This window comes from Mobula hypostoma, chromosome 10 (assembly GCF_963921235.1).
Source record: "Mobula hypostoma chromosome 10, sMobHyp1.1, whole genome shotgun sequence".
Classification (NCBI taxonomy): Eukaryota; Metazoa; Chordata; class Chondrichthyes; order Myliobatiformes; family Myliobatidae; genus Mobula; species Mobula hypostoma.
Window position 1 is genome coordinate 29,957,910 of NC_086106.1, and position 26,910 is coordinate 29,984,819.

Sequence of the window (26,910 nt, forward strand, 5' to 3'; positions counted from 1 at the left end):
TCTGAAAATCCGAGTAAACATCCACTACCTCTTCTTTGTCTATCCTGCCTGTTATTTTCACAAAGAATTCCAACAGATTTGTCAGACAAAATTTTCACTTAAGGAAACCATGCTGACTTTGGTCTATTTTATCATATGCATCCAAGTGCCCCAAAACCTCATCGTTAATAATGGATTCCAACACCTTCCCAACCACTGAAGTCAGGCTAACAGCCAATAATTTCCTGTATTTGCCTCCTTCCATCTTGAAAGAGTGGAGTGACCTTTGCAAATTTTCAGACCTGTGGAACCATTCCACAATCTATTGCCGCCACGATGTCAGGCACGTTTACTCACAAATGGGACACAGTGGACATCAACCCTCTGGATCTGCTCCTGCATCTCCTCTCGTGGTATCTGGATGGTTGTGTCAATAAATTGCTCCCTTCGCCTTCTGCGTTTTGGTATCACTGGTGGAAGCTCATAGATCTCAGGCAAGACCAGCTGAAGCAGGTGATAAGACATGTTAGAGGCTACTCACAGAACTAACAGGCAACTGAACCCCATTAAGCCCCGATGTTGAGGGGAGGTGACCCCGACACGTGGATGGGGGCATTTTGTTAGATTAGTGAGGATGGGGTAGAGAGTCTTGGGGATCCCCCTGAGTGAGCACCCATACCAGACACGTGGCCACACAGTCCCAGACCCTCCAAGGGGGATCACTGGCCCATAGCTTCTCTAGCCTCCATGGAACAGGGTGAGGAAGACCAGCAGGCTGGGGGAGGGAGACTTGGGGAGGATAACACAGTATGTCTGATTGAGACCATTACCATTAGGAAGTTCTCTGCTGAGGAACTGGCAAAGCTGGGAGGCCGGTACCGCACAAACCAGGAAAGCCTCTGTCCATGTGGTTGCAGGGGATCTGGAATTCGGGGAGTACTGGAGGTTTTTCCAACAGGGAGATGGGCAGCCAGGAACGGTGGGTGGGTGCGGGGGGGGTCTGTTGTTACAACAATCACCAGTGCCTTGCGAGTGCCACTTGCTTCCCACAGGGGTTAAGAATCACTATGGGGCAGAGAGAATGGCAGTTAAGGTCAGGTATCTTTCACTCTTTGAGTGGGATTTGCAGCCTCAAGGAGTGGAGCACAGTGGAGGAAAGGACCAGAGCCCTTCACCAGTGGCCCCTGATCATAGAGATCGATCAAGACAGCAACAGCCCATGGGGGGCGGGGTGGAATCATTGGCTAACCTTGACCATGGTAGGGTTTTTAGTTAAAGCAGCAACTCACAGTCTAAGGGGAACAGTGCTGTCCTTATTGGGAGCAGCAACAGTGTAGACGCTGCCATCAGATTCTTGGAGGAATTCGAGGACAAGGAGGAATTTCCCCGTAGTTGGGACAAGCAGTCTGGGGGTGGAGGGCTCCACGTGACCTGTAAGGAAATGTTTTTGGTGTTGCTCAGAGCTGGGTTCCCACTCCCACCCTCAATGCTACGTGGAGGGAGAAGGTCATTCTCCGAGCGCTCCCCATGATGAGGGCTCCTTCTGCCCTCTGCAGGATTCCTCACATTCTTCTGCGGACTCCCTATATTCCTGGCTGGAGGTTCTGCCGAAGACACTTGTAGAATCTTCAGCGGCAGCAAGTGTCAGGTGCTGGGTAGCACCCCACTCGGGGCCACAGTCCAGGAGAGTCTGGCATTCTGTGGCTGTTCCACATCCCATACTACCCACAGGTAGCAGGGCTGATTGAGTGTATGAACAGTAGATGAAGTTACTGACCCCCACCCACATCTTTCAGGGGTGGCTGAGTGTGCTGCTGCTGCAGGCGGTGGACAACTTGAACTCTTGGCCAGCAGGCCAGGGAGGGCCCCTCTTGTCCCAGCACTTGGCACTGTCAGATCCTCTAAAAGTGGAAGGGGTGGAAGGGATGGAATTGGAGAAGGTGTCAGGGAAGGCTTGGTGCAGCACCTACAGGGCTACCATGGCGCAGGGAGATTGTGGTGCGTGGTCCGGGAAATATATGTGATAGTGTTACTGGGGTAAAAGGGGATAGTCTGTCAAAGTACCCAGTGACTAACCAGGAGGAAGTGAGTTTGTGTCTCCCTGTGTTACAGAATGACAAAGTGATGGATGCTGACAGAGGCGATGCTGGTGGTCGGTGTGAGATCCTACAGTAGATTCCTCGGGATGGTGTACAAGTATGTGAACCACTTCAAACCCTAATGCACGGGTTTGCATAAGGGCACCATCCCACACTGCAGAAGCGGTGCCACTGACACAGATAGCTTTTAACAAAGAACAGGATTGTTGGAGGAACCTGTCTGACTTCTCAGGTTTTGGAATTCAGTTTTGGGGAAAGCAGAGAGTAGTCCATTCCAGCCAACCTCGCCCCATAGTATGGGAATGGCCTTAAAGAATGGAGTCTCAGCAACCTCCGTGCAGTAAGTGGAGGGCTAACGCTCTATTTTATTTACAGTTTTCTAAATTTATTCGGAGAATAGTCCCTTCAAGCCACAACCCTCAGAAATTCCCGACAACCTCGATTTAATCCTAACCTAATCATGGGACAAGTTATGATGACCAATTAACCTATCCGGTATGTCTTTGGACTTTGGGAGAACCCAGAGAAAACCCATGATGGGTTTTACAGGGATGCTGTAAAGAGACTCCCTACAGAGGACGCCGGAATTGACTCTTGATGCCCTGAGTGATACTAACATCATGCTAACTGCTACGCTACTTATGATTTGTCTAATTCCAAGTTGCCAACTTGGAGAGTAATCCCTCTGCCAACAGGGGAGGGGAAGGAGTGTTGGTGCAGGCAGTACGATGAGCACAGGTCCAACCAGTCAGTGGGGCACAGCGAGTGTGAGCAGGAGCAGTATGTTGGGATGACTGTGTTAACACTGAGTGGTGCCGTGAAGGTGGGCACTCCCTGGAGGCTAAATGGTACGTACTGAAAATGCGACGCCCGGGCCTACCCGTGACGCTCTGAGAGATGGTACAGCTGCTGCTATCCGGAGTATGTGTTACCGTGCACACACTGCCATAAACACCTACCCATAAGGGTCAGTACAGTAACGGCTGTACCAAAGAGGCAGAAAGGTTCTGGATGATAGCCTTTTCCCTGTATGGTATGGCCAGGCTATTCTGGAAACTGATAATCATAGACTCTGTGATGGAGCTGCTGGCCAACAAGATAGCCACAGTGTTCAAACATACAGAGCAAATGCTGACCAGAGTATCAGCTGAGATGATGGCCATTCGGATGGTGGCCTTGCAAAATTCGATGGCCTTGGACTACCTGCTTGCAGATATAGGTGATACCTGTGGTGTGATTGGTCAGGACTGCTGTTCCTGTATCTCCAACGAGTGTGGGAACATTATTCACCTGGCTGATCATCTCCAGCAGTCAGTCAGTAAGATCAGGACAGCAGGGGACCAGCTCCATAACTACTCTATCCTGGGACGAGGTTAGTGGTCTTTTGGAGCATTGTGCGGCTGGTGGGCTACTGTAATACACTGGGTAGTAACTGGTGGGCTGATAATTCTGGGTATTATTGTGTTATGGATTGTGCATAGTATAGTGGGATGCCCACAGAGTTATAGTAGCCTACGGAGTTATTGTCACAGTGTTGTGTCATTTGAGCGGTGGATGTTTAATTTCCCACTCATCAAAAGTCACTCCCCAATAGGAAGCAAGGATTAGCCAGAGTAAGGAACACTATAGCCCTTCTCACTCCCCGAGGGGAGGTGGAGATTGGCCTGGGTAAGGAGCACTAGAGCCCCTCTCACTACCTGCCATTTAACAAATGATGTCACTGTGCTGGTAGAGTTTAAATCTAACGTGCAGTCTCTCTCCAGGTCACCGGGGCAGGTGGTGCCATGGAAACAGTGGAGCTGTGTTGCACTCAAGAGGGTCCGGGTACACACATAAGATAAGTATTTGCCACTGCCTGTATGTGTTTCGTCCTGCCACTTTGAGCACTCAGTTTAGATAAGTATTTGTAACAGAATTTAGCTTGTAGGGTTTACTGAACGTTTAGTGTCTGTTGTATCTTGTAAATAAATAGTTAATCTACTTACTAGCAGTGAGTCTCTTCTATCTCCAGCTGTGAACCTGACCTCACACAACAGAAGGTTCCCGAATTTGCAGGGATTTGAAAGAAAGCTGGGGAACGGGACGGATGGGCCAAGCTGCTTTTGCAAACTGCTGGCATCTATTGACAAACCGAATGGCCTCTTTCCATTGCCTGGACCATTAGGAGAGAAGCAGAGGTGACAGAGTTGAGATGGGGAAAGGATGGGAGGAGTGGGGCATCGATCAAAGAAGGCAGCATTGGTCTTTCCAGTATTTAATTGGAAGGATGCATTTCAGTGTGAACGGGAGAGGAGGCAGGGACTCCTCCCAGCCCGTGCTGCCTACCATAATGGGATGTCTTGTCTGGTAGAGAATGGGACTGAACTGGGGTGGGGATGTCAGGCACATAGGCATGGGACAGAGATGCTGAGGAAGGACTGATGAATTTGAGTCAAGAAAGTGACTTCCACCTGTGCCTTTGAGACAAAACATTTATTTCCCTGTTTGCCCCCCCCCACTTCATCTCCAACCACCCCCCCTAACACCAACCTACCTCTGGGCTGGGCAAGGGCTCTCGGCGCCTTGGAGACTCCTCTTCTTTGTGCAAGGGGGGCAGCGTGGGTGGAGTTGGTATCTCCATTTCTTTCTCTGGGGCAATTTCACCTGGGCAGAAAGGGGAGAAGTTGGTGAGTGGGGTAAAGGGGAGAAGTTGGTGAGTGGGGTGAAGGAAAGAAGGCAGGAAGGTCAGAGGGTCTCCACAACATGAGAGTGGTTATGGACCAGGACTCACTACTCATGGGGAGGTGCAAGAGTCCCATTCCATTCTATAAGCTGCAACTTTCCATTCTTCCCACATTGCTGTAAATTTCCCCCAAATGGGAGGAATGGGATTGAATTCAAGAGGGGGAGCAACTCGTGAGGCCGCTGAGAAAGAGTGGAGGGATGAGACAACTGGCATCTACCACAGGGAAACAGGCTTGGATTGATTGACCAAAAGGCCTCCCGCTCTATAACAATTCCACAAGTTTCTAAAGCACTACCAGACCAGGGGGTGACAAATTCACTAATGAAACCATTGCATTGGGTGGATCACGGACAGCGATGAATCAACTTACCAAGTGAGATAAGTCACCCGACTAAGTGGGGCCTCACCAAGAGCCTCTCACTCAACGTCAGTACAAATGCAGATCTGATTGTTAACTTCAGGAGGGGGATGGAGGGCAAACATGCAGCAATCTACATGGGGGGTGGGGTTGAGAAATTGGTGGTGGAGAGACAGCAGCTCTAAATTCCTGGGTGTTATCTGATGACCTGATCTGGGACAAGCACATACAGCTGAAGTCAAAGTTTACATACACAGACATCCCACCTCTCCTGAAAGTTCCGGGAGTCTCCCGCATATGAATAGTTGCTCCCTGATGCCCGCAAATTATATACAATATCACGGAAATCAATTTTTTGAAAGCGAGCGAGAGAAAGCAAGAGAGAGCGAGAGAAAGCAAGCCAGCGAGAGCGCGAGAGAGAAAGCGAGAGCGCTTGACAGCGCATGAGCGACCACAAGAGACAGAGAGAGAGAGAGAGAGACAGAGAGAGAGAGAGACAGAGAGAGAGACAGAGAGAGAGAGAGAGACAGAGAGAGAGAGAGAGACAGAGAGAGAGAAAGAGAGAGAGAAAGAGAGAGAGAGAGAGAAAGAGAGAGAGAGAGCGAGAGAGAGACAGAGAGAGAGAGAGAGAGAGACAGAGAGAGAGACAGAGAGAGAGAGAGAGAGAGAGAGAGAGAGAGAGAGAGAGACAGAGAGAGAGAGAGAGAAAGAGAGAGAGAGAGCGCGCGCGCCATGGCAGAGTGTTCGAAAAAAAAATATAAAACGTACGTCACCCCAGACTACACTAAAGTGTACCCCTGCCTCATAGGGGTCAAAATAATGACAGTGTTGCTCACTGCACTGTTTGCAACAGTGACTTTTCTATTGCCCATGGTGGGTTAAGACTGTAAAAGGGATGTGTTGAGGTGAGTTTAACAGGTGTCATTCGTTCATTAGCAGAGCTAACATTATTTAAACTAGCTGGCCGGCCGCTAAGGAGCTACTCTATTGCAGACATCCCACCTCTCCCGGAAGTCTCCTGCAAATTGATGGTGCTACCTCCCTGAAATGAGTTTTTGCAGGGTGGGATGTCTGCATACACCTTAGCCAAATACATTTAAACTCAGTTTTTCACAATTCCTGACATTTAATTCTAGAAAACATTCCTTGTCATAGGTCAGTTAGGATCACTACTTTATTTTAAGAATGTGAAATGTCAGAATAACAGTAGAGAGATTGATTTATTTCAGCTTTTATTTCTTTCATCACTTTCCCAGTGGGTCAGAAGTTTACATACACTTCGTTAGTATTTGGTAGCATTGCCTTTAAATTGTTTAACTTGGGTCAAACGTTTTGGATGGCCTTCCACAAGCTTCTCACAGTGAGTTGCTGGAATTTTGTTCCATTCCCCCAGACAGAACTGGTGTAACTGAGTCACATTTGTAGACCTCCCATGAGCTTTCAGTTCCAGCCCCTGTCACAGAAAAACATGGACTGGTGGCTTAATTGGCCGCTGGGAATTCCACACTCCCCCCGCAAAGTATGTGGGTGAGGATGGAATTTGGGGGAAACTGACAGCAATGTGGGAAGAACGGGAAGTTATGTTGCAGCTTTATAAAACTCCCATTCGACTACATTGGAGTATTGCATCTGGAGTTCTGGTTGCCCCATTATTGGAAGGATGTTGAGGCTTTGGAGAACGTGCAGAACAGGTTTAACAGGATGCTGCCTGTCTGCTAGAACAAGAGATTGGACAAACTTGTTTTTTTTCTCTCTGGAGCATCAGAATCTGAGAGGAGACCTGGAGGAACATTATATGATTATGAGATGCATAAGGACAGGGAGTATCTTTTTCCCAGGGTTGAAATGTCTAATACCAGAGGGCATGCATTTAAAGGTGAGAGATGAGGGAGTGCAAGTTTTTTTTTACACAGAGAATGGTGGGAAGCTAGAATGAACTGCCTGGGGTCATGGTGGAGGCAGTGATATTTAGATAGATCCATGAATGTGAGGGAAATAGAAGGATATGGATATTATGGAGGCAGAAGGGATTAGTTATGGTAGGGCATTTTGTTACTAATTCAGTTGGTTGGTATAATATTGTGGGCCAAAGGGCCTGTTCAGATGCTGTCCTGTTCTGTGGTCTAACAGGTTTAAAGAAGATCTTTTAGAGATGGGGATTGAGAGAGAGAAAGGTGGAAAAAGTAATTCCAAAGAGAGGGATGGGGGGAAGGGAAAATGCAGACAATGGAGAGTGTGAGAGCATGAGTGAGTGGGTTAATGCACAGGGAAGGGGGGTACAAAGAGAGGGAGGGAAGGACTGAAAAAGGTGGGAAGGGCTGAGAAAGAAGGAACAGGGAACTTGAAAATGGGGAAGAGGCAGGAGTAGACGGCAACAAACGGGGTATGGGGACAAAGAGGGAGGGAGACGCAGTGAGTGAGAGTACGTGTGTGGAGAGGGAGAAGGGAGAGAGTGTGAGAGAGGTGTAGGGAGATTGTGTGAGAGGTGTAGGGAGAGGGTGGGACAGGTGTAGGGAGAGTGTGAGAGGGGTGTAGGGAGTGTGTGTGAGAGGTGTAGGGAGAATCTGTGAGAGGTTTAGGGAGAATGTGTGAGAGATGTAGGGACAGTGTGTGACAGAGGTGCACAGAGAGTGTGTGAGAGGTGTAGGGAGAGAGCGTGAGAAGGGTAGGGTGAGTGTGAGAGAGGGGTAGGGAGAGAGTGTGAGAGAGGAGTAGAGAGAGTGTGTGAGAGGTGTAGGGAGAGAGTGTGAGAGAGATGTAGGGAGAGTGTGTGAGAGGGGTAGCGAGAATGTGTGAGAGGTGTAGGGACAGTGTGTGAGAGAGGTGTACAGAGAGTGTGTGAGAGGAGTAGGGAGAGTGTGGAGAGGTGCAGGGAGAGAGTGTGAGAGGTGTAGGGAGATTGCCTGAGAGGTGTAGGGAGATTGCGTGAGAGGTGTAGGGAGATTGTGTCAGAGGTGTAGGGAGAGTGTGGAGAGGTGTAGGGAGAGTGTGGAGAGGTGTAGGGAGAGTGTGGAGAGGTGTAGGGAGAGTGTGGAGAGGTGTAGGGAGAGTGTGGAGAGGTGCAGGGAGAGAGTGTGAGAGGTGTAGGGAGATTGCCTGAGAGGTGTAGGGAGATTGCGTGAGAGGTGTAGGGAGATTGTGGCAGAGGTGTAGGGACAGTGTGTGAGAGCTGTAGGGAGAGAGTGTGAGAGAGGTGTACTGAGAGTGTGTGAGAGGTGTCGGGACAATGTGTGAGAGAGGTGTACGGAGAGTGTGTGAGAGGTGTAGGGACAATGTGTGAGAGAGGTGTACTAAGAGTGTGTGAGACGTGTAGGGAGAGTTTGAGAGAGGTGTACAGAGAGTGTGTGAGAGGTGTAGGGAGAGACTGTGAGAGGTGTAGGGAGATTGCGTGAGAGGTGTAGGGAGTGTGTGTGAGACGTGTAGGGAGAATCTGTGAGAGGTTTAGGGAGAATGTGTGAGAGATGTAGGGACAGTGTGTGACAGGGGTGCACAGAGAGTGTGTGAGAGGTGTAGGGAGAGAGCGTGAGAAGGGTAGGGAGAGTGTGAGAGAGGGGTAGGGAGAGAGTGTGAGAGAGGAGTAGAGAGAGTGTGTGAGAGGGGTAGGGAAAGTGTGTGAGAGAGGTGTACAGAGAGTGTGTGAGAGGAGTAGCGAGAATGTGTGAGAGATGTACGGAGAGTGTGAGAGGTGTAGGGACAGTGTGTGAGAGGGGTGTACAGAGAATGTGTGAGAGCTGTAGGGAGAGTGTGTGAGAGGTGTCGGGAGACTGTGGCAGAGGTGTAGGGAGAGTGTGTGAGAGCTGTAGGAGATTGTGGGAGAAGTGTAGGGAGAGGGTGGGACAGGTGAAGGGAGACTGTGAGAGGGGTGTAGGGAGAGTGTGTGAGAGGTGTAGGGAGAATCTGTGAGAGGTTTAGGGAGAATGTGTGAGAGATGTAGGGACAGTGTGTGACAGAGGTGCACAGAGAGTGTGTGAGAGGTGTAGGGAGAGAGCGTGAGAAGGGTAGGGCGAGTGTGAGAGAGGGGTAGGGAGAGAGTGTGAGAGAGGTGTAGGGAGAATGTGTGAGAGGTGTAGGGACAGTGTGTGAGAGAGGTGTAGGGACAGTGTGTGAGAGGTGTAGGGAGAGTGTGAGAGGTGTAGGGAGATTGTGTCAGAGGTGTAGGGAGAGTGTGGAGAGGTGTAGGGAGAGTGTGGAGAGGTGCAGGGAGAGAGTGTGAGAGGTGTAGGGAGATTGCGTGAGAGGTGTAGGGAGATTGTGGCAGAGAGGTGTAGGAGAATTGAGTGAGAGGTGTAGGGAGAGTGTGTGAGAGAGGTGTAGGAGAATTGAGTGAGAGGTGTAGGGAAATTGTGTGACAGGTGTAGGGAGATTGTATGAGAGGTGTAGGGAGAGTGTGTGAGAGGTGCAGGGAGATTGTGGGAGAGGTGTAGGGAGATTGTGTGACAGGTGTAGGGAGATTGCGGGAGAGGTGTACGGAGAGTGTGTGAGAGGTGTAGGGAGATTGTGGGAGAGGTGTAGGGAGATTGTGTGACAGGTGTAGGGAGATTGCGGGAGAGGTGTACGGAGAGTGTGAGAGAGGTGTACGGAGAGTGTGTGAGAGGTGTAGGGACAGTGTGTGAGAGAGGTGTACAGAGAGTGTGTGAGAGGAGTAGGGAGAGTGTGTGTGAGGTGCAGAGAGAGTGTGTGAGAGGTGTAGGGACAGTGTGTGAGAGGGGTGTACAGAGAATGTGTGAGAGGTGTAGGGAGAGTGTGTGAGAGGTGTAGGAGATTGTGGGAGAGGTGTAGGGAGAGGGTGGGACAGATGAAGGGAGACTGTGAGAGGGGTGTACGGAGTGTGTGTGAGACGTGTAGGGAGAATCTGTGAGAGGTTTAGGGAGAATGTGTGAGAGATGTAGGGACAGTGTGTGACAGAGGTGCACAGAGAGTGTGTGAGAGGTGTAGGGAGAGAGCGTAAGAAGGGTAGGGAGAGTGTGAGAGAGGGGTAGGGAGAGAGTGTGAGAGAGGAGTAGAGAGAGTGTGTGAGAGGAGTAGCGAGAATGTGTGAGAGATGTAGGGAGAGTGTGAGAGAGGTGTACAGAGAGTGTGTGAGAGGTGTAGGGAGAGAGTGTGAGAGAGATGTAGGGAGAGTGTGTGAGAGGAGTAGCGAGAATGTGTGAGAGATGTAGGGAGAGTGTGAGAGAGGTGTAGGGAGAGTGTGTGAGAGGAGTAGCGAGAATGTGTGAGAGATGTACGGAGAGTGTGGGAGAGGTGTAGGGACAGTGTGTGAGAGGTGTCGGGAGACTGTGGCAGAGGTGTAGGGAGAGACTGTGAGAGAGGTGTAGGAGATTGTGGGAGAGGTGTAGGGAGAGGGTGGGACAGGTGAAGGGAGACTGTGAGAGGGGTGTAGGGAGTGTGTGTGAGAGGTGTAGGGAGAATCTGTGAGAGGTTTAGGGAGAATGTGTGAGAGATGTAGGGACAGTGTGTGACAGAGGTGCACAGAGAGTGTGTGAGAGGTGTAGGGAGAGAGCGTGAGAAGGGTAGGGAGAGTGTGAGAGAGGGGTAGGGAGAGAGTGTGAGAGAGGAGTAGAGACAGTGTGTGAGAGGTGTAGGGACAGTGTGTGAGAGAGGTGTACAGAGAGTGTGTGAGAGGTGTAGGGAGAGAGTGTGAGAGAGGTGTAGGGAGAGTGTGGAGAGTTGGAGGGAGATTGCCTGTGAGGTGTAGGGAGATTGCGTGAGAGGTGTAGGGAGATTGTGGCAGAGGTGTTGGGAGAGTGTGTGAGAGCTAGAGGGAGAGTGTGTGAGAGAGGAGTAGAGAGAGTGTGTGAGAGGGGTAGGGAGAGTGTGTGAGGTGTTGGGAGAGTGAGTGAGAGAGGTGTAGGAGAATTGAGTGAGAGGTGTGGGGAGATTGTGTGACAGGTGTAGGGAGAGTGTGTGAGAGGTGCAGGGAGATTGTGGGAGAGGTGTAGGGAGATTGTGTGACAGGTGTAGGGAGATTGCGGGAGAGGTGTACGGAGAGTGTGTGAGAGGTGTAGGGACAGTGTGTGAGAGGTGTAGGGAGAGTGTGTGAGAGCTGTAGGGAGAGAGTGTGAGAGTGTGTAGGGAGAGTGTGTGAGAGAGGTAGGAAGAGTGTGAGAGAGGTGTAGGAACTGTGTGAGAGGGGTAGGGAGAGTGTGAGAGGAGTAGGGAGAGTGTTTGAGAGGTGTAGGGAGAGTGTGTGAGAGGTGTAGGGAGAGTGTGTAAGAAGTGTAGGGAGAGTGTGAGAGGAGTAGGGAGAGTGTGAGAGAGGTGTACGGAGAGTGTGTGAGAGGTGTAGGGACAGTGTGTGAGAGAGGTGTACAAAGAGTCTGTGAGAGGTGTAGGGAGAGAGTGTGAGAGAAGTAGGAGAGTGTGAGAGAGGTGCAGGAAGATTGTGTGAGAGGTGTAGGGAGAGGGTTTGAGAGGTGTAGGGAGAGTGTGAGAGGAGTAGGGAGAGTGTGTGAGAGGTGAAGCGGGAGTGCGTGAGAGGTATAGGGAGATTGTGGGAGAGGTGTAGGGAGATTGTGTGAGAAGTGCAGGGAGATTGTGGGAGAGGAGTACGGAGTGTGTATGAGAGGTGTAGGGACAGTGTGTGAGAGACGTGTGCAGAGAGTGTGTGAGAGGTGTAGGGAGAGAGTGTGACAGAGATGCACGGAGAGTGTGTGAGAGGGGTAGCGAGAGTGTGTGAGAGATGTAGGGAGAGTGTGTGAGAGATGTAGGGAGAGTGTGAGAGAGGTGTAGGGAGATTGTATGAGAGGTGTAGGGTGAGTGTGTGAGAGGTGTAGGGAAAATGTGTGAGAGATGTAGGGAGAGTGTGTGAGAGAGGTGTAGGGATAGTGTGTGAGAGAGGTGTACGGAGAGTGTGTGAGATGCAGGGAGAGTGTGTGTGAGAGGTGCAGGGAGAGTGTGTGAGAGCTGTAGGGTGAGTGTCTGACAGATGCAGGGAGAGTTTGTGAAAGGTGCAGGGAGATTGTGGGAGAGGATTAGGGAGATTGTGTGAGAGGGGTAGCGAGAATGTGTGAGAGGTGTAGGGAGAGTGTGAGAGAGGTGTAGGGAGATTGTGTGAGAGGTGCAGGGAGAGTGTGTGCGAGGTGAAGGGAGAGTGTGTTAGAGGTGAAGGGAGAGTGTGTGAGAGGTGTAGGGAGATTGTGGGAGAGGTGTAGGGAGATTGTGTGACAGGTGTAGGGAGATTGCGGGAGAGGTGTAGGGAGAGTGTGTGAGAGATGTAGAGAGATTGTGTGAGAGGTGTAGGGAGAGTGTGTGTGAGGTGAAGGGAGAGCGTGTGAGAGGGGTGTACAGAGAATGTGTGAGAGGTGCAGGGAGAGTGTGTGAGAGGTGCAGGGAGAGTGTGTGAGAGGTGTAGGGAGATTGTGGCAGAGGTGTAGGGAGAGTGTGTGAGAGCTGTAGGGAGAGTGTGTGAGAGAGGTGTCGGGAGATTTTGTGAGAGAGGTGTAGGGGGATTGAATGAGAGGTGAAGGGAGAGTGTGTGAGAGGTGCAGGGAGAGTGTCTGAGAGAGGTGTAGGGAGATTGAGTGAGAGGTGTAGGGACAGAGTGTGAGAGGTGTAGGGAGAGTGTATGAGAGGTGTTGGGAGAGTTTGTGAGAGGTGTAGGCAGATCGTGGGAGAGGTGTAGGGAGATTGTGTGAGAGGGGTAGCGAGAATGTGTGAGAGAGGTGTACAAAGAGTCTGTGAGAGGTGTAGGGAGAGAGTGTGAGAGAAGTAGGAGAGTGTGAGAGGTGTAGGGAGATTGTGGGAGAGGTGTAGGGAGAGTGTGCGAGAGGTGTAGGGAGAGTGTGAGAGGAGTAGGGAGAGTGTGAGAGGAGTAGGGAGAGTGTGTGAGAGGTGAAGCGGGAGTGCGTGAGAGGTATAGGGAGATTGTGGGAGAGGTGTAGGGAGATTGTGTGAGAAGTGCAGGGAGATTGTGGGAGAGGAGTACGGAGTGTGTATGAGAGGTGTAGGGACAGTGTGTGAGAGACGTGTGCAGAGAGTGCGTGAGAGGTGTAGGGAGAGAGTGTGACAGAGATGCACGGAGACTGTGTGAGAGGGGTAGCGAGAGTGTGTGAAAGATGTAGGGAGAGTGTGTGAGAGATGTAGGGAGAGTGTGAGAGAGGTGTAGGGATAGTGTGTGAGAGAGGTGTAGGGATAGTGTGTGAGAGGTGTAGGGTGAGTGTGTGAGAGGTGTAGGGAGAGAGTGTGAGAGGTGTAGGGAGAGTGTGTGAGAGATGTAGGGAGAGTGTGTGAGAGATGTAGGGAGAGTGTGAGAGAGGTGTAGGGACAGTGTGTGAGAGAGGTGTACAAAGAGTCTGTGAGAGGTGCAGGGAGAGAGTGTGAGAGAAGTAGGAGAGTGTGAGAGAGGTGCAGGGAGATTGTGTGAGAGGTGTAGGGAGATTGTGGGAGAGGTGTAGAGAGAGTGTGTGAGAGGTGTAGGGAGAGTGTGTGAGAGGTGAAGTGGGAGTGCGTCAGAGGTATAGGGAGATTGTGGGAGAGGTGCAGGGAGATTGTGGGAGAGGAGTACGGAGTGTGTATGAGAGGTGTAGGGACAGTGTGTGAGAGACGAGTGCAGAGAGTGTGTGAGAGGTGTAGGGAGAGAGTGTGACAGAGATGCACGGAGAGTGTGTGAGAGGGGCAGCGAGAGTGTGTGAAATATGTAGGGAGAGTGTGTGAGAGATGTAGGGAGAGTGTGTGAGAGATGTAGGGATAGTGTGTGAGAGAGGTGTAGGGATAGTGTGTGTGAGAGGTGTAGGGAGAGTGTGTGAGGTGCAGGGAGAGTGTGTGTGAGAAGTGCAGGGAGAGTGTGTGTGAGAGGTGCAGGGAGAGTGTGTGAGAGGAGCAGGGAGAGTGTGTGAGAGGTGTAGGGAGAGTGAGAGGTGTAGGGTGAGTGTGTGACAGATGAAGGTAGAGTTTGTGAAAGGTGCAGGGAGATTGTGGGAGAGGAGTAGGGAGATTGTGTGAGAGGGGTAGCGAGAATGTGTGAGAGATGTAGGGAGAGTGTGAGAGAGGTGTAGGGAGATTGAGTGAGAGGTGTAGGGAATTTGCATGAGAGGTGTAGGAAGATTGTGTGAGAGGTGTAGGGAGAGTGTGTGTGAGGTGAAGGGAGAGTGTGTGAGAGGTGTAGGGAGATTGTGGGAGAGGTGCAGGGTGAATGTGTGAGAGATGTAGAGAGATTGTGTGAAAGGTGTAGGGAGAGTGTGTGTGAGGTGAAGGGAGAGCGTGTGAGAGGGGTGTACAGAGAATGTGTGAGAGGTGCAGGGAGAGTGTGTGAGAGAGGAGAAGAGAGAGTGTGTGAGAGGGGTAAGAAGATTGTGTGAGAGGTGTAGGGAGAGAGTATGAGAGGTGTAGGGATATTGGGTGAAAGGTGAAGGGAGAGTGTGTGAGAGGTGCAGGGAGAGTGTCTGAGAGAGGTGTAGGGAGATTGAGTGAGAGGTGAAGGGACAGAGTGTGAGAGGTGTAGGGAGAGTGTGTGAAGTGCAGGCAGAGTGTGTGTGAGAGGTGTAGGAAGAGTGTGTGAGAGGTGTAGGAAGAGTGTGTGAGAGGTGTAGGGAGAGTGTATGAGAGGTGTTGGGAGAGTTTGTGAGAGGTGTAGGCAGATCGTGCGAGAGGTGTAGGGAGAGTGTGTGAGAGGTGTACGGAGAGTGTGTGAGAGGTTTAGGGAGATTGTGGGAGAGGTGTAGGGAGATTGTGTGACAGGTGTAGGGAGATTGCGGGACAGGTGTACGGAGAGTGTGTGAGAGGTGTAGGGACAGTGTGTGTGAGAGGTGTACAGAGAGTGTGTGAGAGGTGTAGGGAGATTGTGTCAGAGGTGTAGGGAGAGTGTGGAGAGGTTTAGGGAGATTCCGTGCGAGGTGTAGGGAGATTGCGTGAGAGGTGTAGGGAGATTGTGGCAGAGGAGTAGGGAGAGTGTGGGAGAGGTGTAGGGAGATTGTGGCAGAGGTGTAGGGACAGTGTGTGAGAGCTGTAGGGAGAGAACGTGAGAGGGGTGTAGGAAAAGTGTGGGAGAGGTGTAGGGAATTTGCATGAGAGGTGTAGAGAGATTGAGTGAGAGGTGTAGAGAGTGTGTGAGAGGAGTAGGGAGAGTGTGTGAGAGGGGTAGGAAGAGTGTGAGAGAGGTGTAGGAACTGTGTGAGAGGTGTAGGGAGAGTGTGTAAGAAGTGTAGGGACAGTGTGAGAGGAGTAGGGAGAGTGTGAGAGAGGTGTACGGAGAGTGTGTGAGAGGAGTAGGAACAGTGTGTGAGAGAGGTGTACAAAGAGTCTGTGAGAAGTGTAGGGAGAGAGTGTGAGAGGAGTAGGGAGAGGGTGTGAGAGGTGTAGGGAGAGTGTGAGAGGAGTAGGGAGAGTGTGTGAGAGGTGAAGTGGGAGTGCGTGAGAGGTATAGGGAGATTGTGTGAGAGGTATAGGGAGATTGTGGGAGAGGAGTACGGAGTGTGTATGAGAGGTGTAGGGACAGTGTGTGAGAGACGTGTGCAGAGAGTGTGTGAGAGGTGTAGGGAGAGAGTGTGACAGAGATGCACGGAGACTGTGTGAGAGGGGTAGCGAGAGTGTGTGAGAGATGTAGGGAGAGTGTGTGAAAGATGTAGGGAGAGTGTGAGAGAGGTGTAGGGATAGTGTGTGAGAGAGGTGTAGGGTGAGTGTGTGAGAGGTGTAGGGTGAGTGTGTAAGAGGTGTAGGGAGAGAGTGTGAGAGATGTAGGGAGAGTGTGTGAGAGATGTAGGGAGAGTGTGAGAGAGTTGTAGGGAGATTGTGTCAGAGGTGCAGGGAGAGTGTGGAGAGGTGCAGGGAGAGAGTGTGAGAGAGGTGTACGGAGAGTGTGTGAGAGGTGTAGGGAGAGTGTGTGAGAGAGGTGTAAGGAGATTGCGTGAGAGGTGCAGAGAGAGTGTGTGACAGGTGTAGGGACAGTGTGTGAGAGAGGTGTAGGGTGAATGTGTGAGAGATGTCGAGAGATTGTGAAAGAGGTGTAGGGATAGTGTGTGAGAGAGGTGTAGGGAGAGTGTGTGAGGTGCAGGGAGAGTGTGTGAGAGGTGCAGGGAGAGTGCATGAGAGGTGCAGGGAGAGTGTGTGAGAGGTGTAGGGAGAGAGTATGAGAGGTGTATGGAGAAAGTTTAAGAGAGGTGTAGGGAGAGTGTGTGAGAGGGGTAGGAAGAGAGTGAGAGAGGTGTACGGAGAGTGTGTGAGAGGTGTAGGGTGAATGTGTGAGAGATGTCGAGAGATTGTGAAAGAGGTGTAGGGAGAGTGTGTGAGGTGCAGGGAGAGTGTGTGTGAGAGGTGCAGGGAGAGTGTGTGAGAGGTGCAGGGAGAGTGTGTGAGAGGTGTAGGGAGAGTGTATGAGAGCTGTAGGGTGAGTGTGTGAGAGGTGAAGGGAGAGTGTGTGAGAGGTGTAGGGAGATTGTGGGAGAGGTGTAGGGAGATTGTGTGACAGGTGTAGGGAGATTGCGGGAGAGGTGTACGGACAGTGTGTGAGAGGTGTAGGGACAGTGTGTGAGAGAGGTGTACAAAGAGTCTGTGAGAGGTGCAGGGAGAGAGTCTGAGAGAAGTAGGAGAGTGTGTGAGAGGTGTAGGGAGATTGTGGGAGAGGTGTAGGGAGAGTGTGAGAGGAGTAGGGAGAGTGTGTGAGAGGTGAAGTGGGAGTGCGTGAGAGGTACAGGGAGATTGTGGGAGAGGTATAGGGAGATTGTGTGAGAAGTGTAGGGAGATTGTGGGAGAGGAGTACGGAGTGTGTATGAGAGGTGTAGGGACAGTGTGTGAGAGACGTGTGCAGAGAGTGTGTGAGAGCTGTAGGGAGAGAGTGTGACAGAGATGCACGGAGACTGTGTGAGAGGGGTAGCGAGAGTGTGTGAGAGATGTAGGGAGAGTGTGTGAGAGATGTAGGGAGAGTGTGAGAGAGGTGTAGGGATAGTGTGTGAGAGAGGTGTAGGGATAGTGTGTGAGAGGTGTAGGGTGAGTGTGTGAGAGGTGTAGGGAGAGTGTGTGAGAGATGTTGGGAGAGTGTGTGAGAGATGTAGGGAGAGTGTGTGAGAGGTGTAGGGAGAGTGTGTGAGAGGTGTAGGGAGATTGCGGGACAGGTGTACGGAGAGTGTGTGAGAGGTGTAGGGACAGTGTGTGTGAGAGGTGTACAGAGAGTGTGTGAGAGGTGTAGGGAGATTGTGTCAGAGGTATAGGGAGAGTGTGGAGAGGTTTAGGGAGATTCCGTGCGAGGTGTAGGGAGATTGCGTGAGAGGTGTAGGGAGATTGTGGCAGAGGAGTAGGGAGAGTGTGGGAGAGGTGTAGGGAGATTGTGGCAGAGGTGTAGGGACAGTGTGTGAGAGCTGTAGGGAGAGAACGTGAGAGGGGTGTAGGAAAAGTGTGGGAGAGGTGTAGGGAATTTGCATGAGAGGTGTAGAGAGATTGAGTGAGAGGTGTAGAGAGTGTGTGAGAGGAGTAGGGAGAGTGTGTGAGAGGGGTAGGAAGAGTGTGAGAGAGGTGTAGGAACTGTGTGAGAGGTGTAGGGAGAGTGTGTAAGAAGTGTAGGGACAGTGTGAGAGGAGTAGGGAGAGTGTGAGAGAGGTGTACGGAGAGTGTGTGAGAGGAGTAGGGACAGTGTGTGAGAGAGGTGTACAAAGAGTCTGTGAGAAGTGTAGGGAGAGAGTGTGAGAGGAGTAGGGAGAGGGTGTGAGAGGTGTAGGGAGAGTGTGAGAGGAGTAGGGAGAGTGTGTGAGAGGTGAAGTGGGAGTGCGTGAGAGGTATAGGGAGATTGTGTGAGAGGTATAGGGAGATTGTGGGAGAGGAGTACGGAGTGTGTATGAGAGGTGTAGGGACAGTGTGTGAGAGACGTGTGCAGAGAGTGTGTGAGAGGTGTAGGGAGAGAGTGTGACAGAGATGCACGGAGACTGTGTGAGAGGGGTAGCGAGAGTGTGTGAGAGATGTAGGGAGAGTGTGTGAGAGATGTAGGGAGAGTGTGTGAGAGATGTAGGGAGAGTGTGAGAGAGGTGTAGGGATAGTGTGTGAGAGAGGTGTAGGGATAGTGTGTGAGAGAGGTGTAGGGTGAGTGTGTGAGAGGTGTAGGGTGAGTGTGTAAGAGGTGTAGGGAGAGAGTGTGAGAGATGTAGGGAGAGTGTGTGAGAGATGTAGGGAGAGTGTGAGAGAGTTGTAGGGAGATTGTGTCAGAGGTGCAGGGAGAGTGTGGAGAGGTGCAGGGAGAGAGTGTGAGAGAGGTGTACGGAGAGTGTGTGAGAGGTGTAGGGAGAGTGTGTGAGAGAGGTGTAAGGAGATTGCGTGAGAGGTGCAGAGAGAGTGTGTGACAGGTGTAGGGACAGTGTGTGAGAGAGGTGTAGGGTGAATGTGTGAGAGATGTCGAGAGATTGTGAGAGAGGTGTAGGGATAGTGTGTGAGAGAGGTGTAGGGAGAGTGTGTGAGGTGCAGGGAGAGTGTGTGAGAGGTGCAGGGAGAGTGCATGAGAGGTGCAGGGAGAGTGTGTGAGAGGTGTAGGGAGAGAGTATGAGAGGTGTATGGAGAAAGTTTAAGAGAGGTGTAGGGAGAGTGTGTGAGAGGGGTAGGAAGAGAGTGAGAGAGGTGTACGGAGAGTGTGTGAGAGGTGTAGGGTGAATGTGTGAGAGATGTCGAGAGATTGTGAAAGAGGTGTAGGGAGAGTGTGTGAGGTGCAGGGAGAGTGTGTGTGAGAGGTGCAGGGAGAGTGTGTGAGAGGTGCAGGGAGAGTGTGTGAGAGGTGTAGGGAGAGTGTATGAGAGCTGTAGGGTGAGTGTGTGAGAGGTGAAGGGAGAGTGTGTGAGAGGTGTAGGGAGATTGTGGGAGAGGTGTAGGGAGATTGTGTGACAGGTGTAGGGAGATTGCGGGAGAGGTGTACGGACAGTGTGTGAGAGGTGTAGGGACAGTGTGTGAGAGAGGTGTACAAAGAGTCTGTGAGAGGTGCAGGGAGAGAGTCTGAGAGAAGTAGGAGAGTGTGTGAGAGGTGTAGGGAGATTGTGGGAGAGGTGTAGGGAGAGTGTGAGAGGAGTAGGGAGAGTGTGTGAGAGGTGAAGTGGGAGTGCGTGAGAGGTACAGGGAGATTGTGGGAGAGGTATAGGGAGATTGTGTGAGAAGTGTAGGGAGATTGTGGGAGAGGAGTACGGAGTGTGTATGAGAGGTGTAGGGACAGTGTGTGAGAGACGTGTGCAGAGAGTGTGTGAGAGCTGTAGGGAGAGAGTGTGACAGAGATGCACGGAGACTGTGTGAGAGGGGTAGCGAGAGTGTGTGAGAGATGTAGGGAGAGTGTGTGAGAGATGTAGGGAGAGTGTGAGAGAGGTGTAGGGATAGTGTGTGAGAGAGGTGTAGGGATAGTGTGTGAGAGGTGTAGGGTGAGTGTGTGAGAGGTGTAGGGAGAGTGTGTGAGAGATGTTGGGAGAGTGTGTGAGAGATGTAGGGAGAGTGTGTGAGAGGTGTAGGGAGAGTGTGTGAGAGGTGTAGGGAGAGTGTGTGAGAGGTGTAGGGAAATTGTGGGAGAGGAGTAGGGAGATTGTGTGAGAGGTGTAGGGAGATTGTGTGATAGGTGTAGGGAGATTGCGGGAGAGGTGTACGGACAGTGTGTGAGAGGTGTAGGGAGATTGTGTGAGAGGTGTAGGGAGATTGTGTGATAGGTGTAGGGAGAGTGTGTGATAGGTGTAGGGAGATTGCGGGAGAGGTGTACGGACAGTGTGTGAGAGGTGTAGGGAGATTGTGTGATAGGTGTAGGGAGAGTGTGTGATAGGTGTAGGGAGATTGCGGGAGAGGTGTACGGACAGTGTGTGAGAGGTGTAGGGAGATTGTGTGATAGGTGTAGGGAGAGTGTGTGATAGGTGTAGGGAGATTGCGGGAGAGGTGTACGGACAGTGTGTGAGAGGTGTAGGGACAATGTGTGAGAGAGGTGTACAGAGAGTGTGTGAGATGTGTAGGGAGAGTTTGTGAGAGGTGTACAGAGAGAGTGTGAGAGGTGTAGGGAGAGTGTGTGTGAGGTGAAGGGAGAGTGTGTGAGAGGTGTAGGGAGATTGTGGGAGAGGTGTAGGGAGAGAGTATGAGAGCTGTAGGGACAGTGTGTGAGAGGTGTAGGGAGAGAGTGAGAGAGAGGTGTAGGGGGATTCAGTGAGAGGTGTAGGGAGAGTTTGTGAGGTGTAGGGAGAGTGAGTGAGTGGTGTAGGGACAGTTTGTGAGAGGGGTAGCGAGAATGTGTGAGAGATGTAGGGAGAGTGTGAGAGAGGTGTAGGGAGAATGTGTGAGCGGTGTAGGGACAGTGTGTGAGAGAGGTGTACAGAGAGTGTGTGAGAGGTGTAGGGACAATGTGTGAGAGAGGTGTATAGAGAGTGTGTGAGAGGTGTACTGAGAGTGTGTGAGACGTGTAGGGAGAGTGTGTGAGAGGGGTAGGATGACTGTGAGAGAGGTCTTGGGAGATTGTGTGACAGGTGTAGGGAGATTGCGGGAGAGGTGTATGCAGAGTGTGTGAGAGGAGTACGGAGAGTGTGTGAGAGGCGTAGGGACAGTGTGTGAGAGAGGTAGTAGGGAGAGTGTGTAAGAGGTGTAGGGAGATCACGTGAGAGGTGCAGGGAGATTGTGTCAGAGGTGTAGGGAGAGTGTGAGAGGGGTGTAGGGAAAGTGTGTGAGAGGTGTATGGAGAAAGTTTAAGAGAGGTGTAGGGAGAGTGTGTGAGAGGGGTAGGAAGAGAGTGAGAGAGGTGTACGGAGAGTGTGTGAGAGGTGTAGGGTGAATGTGTGAGAGATGTCGAGAGATTGTGAAAGAGGTGTAGGGAGAGTGTGTGAGGTGCAGGGAGAGTGTGTGTGAGAGGTGCAGGGAGAGTGTGTGAGAGGTGCAGGGAGAGTGTGTGAGAGGTGTAGGGAGAGTGTATGAGAGCTGTAGGGTGAGTGTGTGAGAGGTGAAGGGAGAGTGTGTGAGAGGTGTAGGGAGATTGTGGGAGAGGTGTAGGGAGATTGTGTGACAGGTGTAGGGAGATTGCGGGAGAGGTGTACGGACAGTGTGTGAGAGGTGTAGGGACAGTGTGTGAGAGAGGTGTACAAAGAGTCTGTGAGAGGTGCAGGGAGAGAGTCTGAGAGAAGTAGGAGAGTGTGTGAGAGGTGTAGGGAGATTGTGGGAGAGGTGTAGGGAGAGTGTGAGAGGAGTAGGGAGAGTGTGTGAGAGGTGAAGTGGGAGTGCGTGAGAGGTACAGGGAGATTGTGGGAGAGGTATAGGGAGATTGTGTGAGAAGTGTAGGGAGATTGTGGGAGAGGAGTACGGAGTGTGTATGAGAGGTGTAGGGACAGTGTGTGAGAGACGTGTGCAGAGAGTGTGTGAGAGCTGTAGGGAGAGAGTGTGACAGAGATGCACGGAGACTGTGTGAGAGGGGTAGCGAGAGTGTGTGAGAGATGTAGGGAGAGTGTGTGAGAGATGTAGGGAGAGTGTGAGAGAGGTGTAGGGATAGTGTGTGAGAGAGGTGTAGGGATAGTGTGTGAGAGGTGTAGGGTGAGTGTGTGAGAGGTGTAGGGAGAGTGTGTGAGAGATGTTGGGAGAGTGTGTGAGAGATGTAGGGAGAGTGTGTGAGAGGTGTAGGGAGAGTGTGTGAGAGGTGTAGGGAGAGTGTGTGAGAGGTGTAGGGAAATTGTGGGAGAGGAGTAGGGAGATTGTGTGAGAGGTGTAGGGAGATTGTGTGATAGGTGTAGGGAGATTGCGGGAGAGGTGTACGGACAGTGTGTGAGAGGTGTAGGGAGATTGTGTGAGAGGTGTAGGGAGATTGTGTGATAGGTGTAGGGAGAGTGTGTGATAGGTGTAGGGAGATTGCGGGAGAGGTGTACGGACAGTGTGTGAGAGGTGTAGGGAGATTGTGTGAGAGGTGTAGGGAGAGTGTGTGATAGGTGTAGGGAGATTGTGTGAGAGGTGTAGGGAGAGTGTGTGAGAGGTGTAGGGAGATTGTGTGATAGGTGTAGGGAGAGTGTGTGATAGGTGTAGGGAGATTGCGGGAGAGGTGTACGGACAGTGTGTGAGAGGTGTAGGGACAATGTGTGAGAGAGGTGTACAGAGAGTGTGTGAGATGTGTAGGGAGAGTTTGTGAGAGGTGTACAGAGAGAGTGTGAGAGGTGTAGGGAGAGTGTGTGTGAGGTGAAGGGAGAGTGTGTGAGAGGTGTAGGGAGATTGTGGGAGAGGTGTAGGGAGAGAGTATGAGAGCTGTAGGGACAGTGTGTGAGAGGTGTAGGGAGAGAGTGAGAGAGAGGTGTAGGGGGATTCAGTGAGAGGTGTAGGGAGAGTTTGTGAGGTGTAGGGAGAGTGAGTGAGTGGTGTAGGGACAGTTTGTGAGAGGGGTAGCGAGAATGTGTGAGAGATGTAGGGAGAGTGTGAGAGAGGTGTAGGGAGAATGTGTGAGCGGTGTAGGGACAGTGTGTGAGAGAGGTGTACAGAGAGTGTGTGAGAGGTGTAGGGACAATGTGTGAGAGAGGTGTATAGAGAGTGTGTGAGAGGTGTACTGAGAGTGTGTGAGACGTGTAGGGAGAGTGTGTGAGAGGGGTAGGATGACTGTGAGAGAGGTCTTGGGAGATTGTGTGACAGGTGTAGGGAGATTGCGGGAGAGGTGTATGCAGAGTGTGTGAGAGGAGTACGGAGAGTGTGTGAGAGGCGTAGGGACAGTGTGTGAGAGAGGTAGTAGGGAGAGTGTGTAACAGGTGTAGGGAGATCACGTGAGAGGTGCAGGGAGATTGTGTCAGAGGTGTAGGGAGAGTGTGAGAGGGGTGTAGGGAAAGTGTGTGAGAGGTGTATGGAGAAAGTTTAAGAGAGGTGTAGGGAGAGTGTGTGAGAGGGGTAGGAAGAGAGTGAGAGAGGTGTACGGAGAGTGTGTGAGAGGTGTAGGGTGAATGTGTGAGAGATGTCGAGAGATTGTGAAAGAGGTGTAGGGAGAGTGTGTGAGGTGCAGGGAGAGTGTGTGTGAGAGGTGCAGGGAGAGTGTGTGAGAGGTGCAGGGAGAGTGTGTGAGAGGTGTAGGGAGAGTGTATGAGAGCTGTAGGGTGAGTGTGTGAGAGGTGAAGGGAGAGTGTGTGAGAGGTGTAGGGAGATTGTGGGAGAGGTGTAGGGAGATTGTGTGACAGGTGTAGGGAGATTGCGGGAGAGGTGTACGGACAGTGTGTGAGAGGTGTAGGGACAGTGTGTGAGAGAGGTGTACAAAGAGTCTGTGAGAGGTGCAGGGAGAGAGTCTGAGAGAAGTAGGAGAGTGTGTGAGAGGTGTAGGGAGATTGTGGGAGAGGTGTAGGGAGAGTGTGAGAGGAGTAGGGAGAGTGTGTGAGAGGTGAAGTGGGAGTGCGTGAGAGGTACAGGGAGATTGTGGGAGAGGTATAGGGAGATTGTGTGAGAAGTGTAGGGAGATTGTGGGAGAGGAGTACGGAGTGTGTATGAGAGGTGTAGGGACAGTGTGTGAGAGACGTGTGCAGAGAGTGTGTGAGAGCTGTAGGGAGAGAGTGTGACAGAGATGCACGGAGACTGTGTGAGAGGGGTAGCGAGAGTGTGTGAGAGATGTAGGGAGAGTGTGTGAGAGATGTAGGGAGAGTGTGAGAGAGGTGTAGGGATAGTGTGTGAGAGAGGTGTAGGGATAGTGTGTGAGAGGTGTAGGGTGAGTGTGTGAGAGGTGTAGGGAGAGTGTGTGAGAGATGTTGGGAGAGTGTGTGAGAGATGTAGGGAGAGTGTGTGAGAGGTGTAGGGAGAGTGTGTGAGAGGTGTAGGGAGAGTGTGTGAGAGGTGTAGGGAAATTGTGGGAGAGGAGTAGGGAGATTGTGTGAGAGGTGTAGGGAGATTGTGTGATAGGTGTAGGGAGATTGCGGGAGAGGTGTACGGACAGTGTGTGAGAGGTGTAGGGAGATTGTGTGAGAGGTGTAGGGAGATTGTGTGATAGGTGTAGGGAGAGTGTGTGATAGGTGTAGGGAGATTGCGGGAGAGGTGTACGGACAGTGTGTGAGAGGTGTAGGGAGATTGTGTGATAGGTGTAGGGAGAGTGTGTGATAGGTGTAGGGAGATTGCGGGAGAGGTGTACGGACAGTGTGTGAGAGGTGTAGGGAGATTGTGTGATAGGTGTAGGGAGAGTGTGTGATAGGTGTAGGGAGATTGCGGGAGAGGTGTACGGACAGTGTGTGAGAGGTGTAGGGACAATGTGTGAGAGAGGTGTACAGAGAGTGTGTGAGATGTGTAGGGAGAGTTTGTGAGAGGTGTACAGAGAGAGTGTGAGAGGTGTAGGGAGAGTGTGTGTGAGGTGAAGGGAGAGTGTGTGAGAGGTGTAGGGAGATTGTGGGAGAGGTGTAGGGAGAGAGTATGAGAGCTGTAGGGACAGTGTGTGAGAGGTGTAGGGAGAGAGTGAGAGAGAGGTGTAGGGGGATTCAGTGAGAGGTGTAGGGAGAGTTTGTGAGGTGTAGGGAGAGTGAGTGAGTGGTGTAGGGACAGTTTGTGAGAGGGGTAGCGAGAATGTGTGAGAGATGTAGGGAGAGTGTGAGAGAGGTGTAGGGAGAATGTGTGAGCGGTGTAGGGACAGTGTGTGAGAGAGGTGTACAGAGAGTGTGTGAGAGGTGTAGGGACAATGTGTGAGAGAGGTGTATAGAGAGTGTGTGAGAGGTGTACTGAGAGTGTGTGAGACGTGTAGGGAGAGTGTGTGAGAGGGGTAGGATGACTGTGAGAGAGGTCTTGGGAGATTGTGTGACAGGTGTAGGGAGATTGCGGGAGAGGTGTATGCAGAGTGTGTGAGAGGAGTACGGAGAGTGTGTGAGAGGCGTAGGGACAGTGTGTGAGAGAGGTAGTAGGGAGAGTGTGTAAGAGGTGTAGGGAGATCACGTGAGAGGTGCAGGGAGATTGTGTCAGAGGTGTAGGGAGAGTGTGAGAGGGGTGTAGGGAAAGTGTGTGAGAGGTGTAGGGAGAGTGTGTGAAGTGTAGGGAGAGTGTGTGAGAGAGGTGTAGGGAGAGTGTGGAAGAGGTGTAGGGAAAATGTGAGAGGAGTAGGGAGAGTGTTTGAGAGGTGAAGCGAGAGTGTGTGAGAGATATAGAGAGATTGTAGGAGAGGTGTAGGGAGATTGTGTGAGAGGTGTAGGGAGATTGTGGGAGAGGAGTACGGAGTGTGTATGAGAGGTGTACAACAGTGTGTGAGAGAGGTGTACAGAGTGTATGAGAGAGATGTAGGGAGAGTGTGTGAGGGGGTAGCGAGAATGTGTGAGAGATGCAGGGAGAGTATCTCAGAGGTGTAGGGAGAATCTGGGAGAGATGTAGGGATAGTGTGTGAGAGGTGTAGGGAGAGAGTGTGAGAGGAGTAGGGAGAGTGTGTGAGAGGTGTAGGGAGAGTGTGTGAGGTGCAGGGAGAGTGTGTGTGAGAGGTGTAGGGAGAGTTTGTGAGAGGTGTAGGGAGAGTGTATGAGAGGTGTAGGGAGAGTGTGTGAGAGGTGAAGGGAGAGTTTGTGAAAGGTGCAGGGAGATTGTGGGGGAGGTGTAGGGAGAGTGTGTGAGAGGGGTAGCGAGAATGTGTGAGAGATGCAGGGAGAGTATCTCAGAGGTGTAGGGAGATTCTGGGAGAGATGTAGGGATAGTGTGTGAGAGGTGTAGGGAGAGAGTGTGAGAGGAGTAGGGAGAGTGTGTGAGAGGTGTAGAGAGAGTGTGTGAGGTGCAGGGAGAGTGTGTGTGAGAGGTGTAGGGAGAGTTTGTGAGAGGTGTAGGGAGAGTGTATGAGAGGTGTAGGGAGAGTGTGTGAGAGGTGAAGGGAGAGTTTGTGAAAGGTGCAGGGAGATTGTGGGGGAGGTGTAGGGAGATTGTGTGAGAGGGGTAGTGAGAATGTGTGAGAGATGTAGGGAGAGTGTGAGAGAGGTGTAGGGAGATTGTGTGAGAGGTGTAGGGAGAGTATCTGAGAGGTGTAGTGAGATTCTGGGAGAGGTGTACGGATAGTGTGTGAGAGGCGTAGGGAGAGAGTGTGAGAGGTGTAGGGAGAGTGTGTGTGAGAGGTGTAGGGAGAGTGTGAGAGGTGTAGGGAGAGTGTGAGAGGTGAAGGGAGAGTGTGTGAAAGATGTAGGGAAATTGTGGGAGAGGTGTAGGGAGATTGTGTGACAGGTGTAGAGAGATTGCGGGAGAGGTGTACGGAGAGTGTGTGAGAGGTGTAGGGACAGTGTGTGAGAGGTGTAGGGAGATTGTGAGAGAGGTGTAGGGAGATTGTGTGAAAGGTGTAGGGAGAGTGTGAGAGACGTAGGGAGAGTGTGAGAGGTGTAGCGAGAGTGTGAGAGGTGAAGGGAGAGTTTGTGAAAGATGTAGGGAGATTGTGTGACAGGTGTAGGGAGATTGCGGGAGAGGTGTACGGACAGTGTGTGAGAGGTGTAGGGACAGTGTGTGAGAGAGGTGTACAAAGAGTCTGTGAGAGGTGCAGGGAGAGAGTGTGAGAGGTGTAGGGAGATTGTGGGAGAGGTGTAGGGAGAGTGTGTGAGAAGTGTAGGGAGATTGTGGGAGAGGAGTACGGAGTGTGTATGAGAGGTGTAGGGACAGTGTGTGAGAGACGTGTGCAGAGAGTGTGTGAGAGACGTGTGCAGAGAGTGTGTGAGAGGGGTAGCGGGAGTGTGTGAAAGATGTAGGGAGAGTTTGTGAGAGATGTAGGGAGAGTGTGAGAGAGGTGTAGGGATAGTGTGTGAGAGAGGAGTAGGGAGATTGTATGAGAGAGAGGTGAAGGGAGAGTTTGTGAAAGGTGCAGGGAGATTGTGGGAAAGGAGTAGGGAGATTGTGTGAGAGGGGTAGCGAGAATGTGTGAGAGAAGTAGGGAGAGTGTGAGAGAGGTGCAGGGA

At 51.6% G+C, this 26,910-nt stretch overlaps 1 protein-coding gene across 3 annotated transcripts in view; it reads right to left on the reverse strand.

The window, feature by feature from the left end:
* Positions 1–26,910, reverse strand: part of LOC134352790 (meiotic recombination protein REC8 homolog) — a 188,157-nt gene that overhangs the window by 30,172 nt on the left and 131,075 nt on the right. For all 3 annotated transcript variants that reach the window (XM_063060259.1, XM_063060257.1, XM_063060258.1), the window contains exons 11-12: positions 4,612–4,721; positions 337–483 (exon numbers count right to left, since the gene is read on the reverse strand). In XM_063060259.1, the coding sequence (XP_062916329.1) occupies positions 337–483; positions 4,612–4,721 (257 nt within the window). The remainder of the gene's footprint in view (positions 1–336; positions 484–4,611; positions 4,722–26,910) is intronic.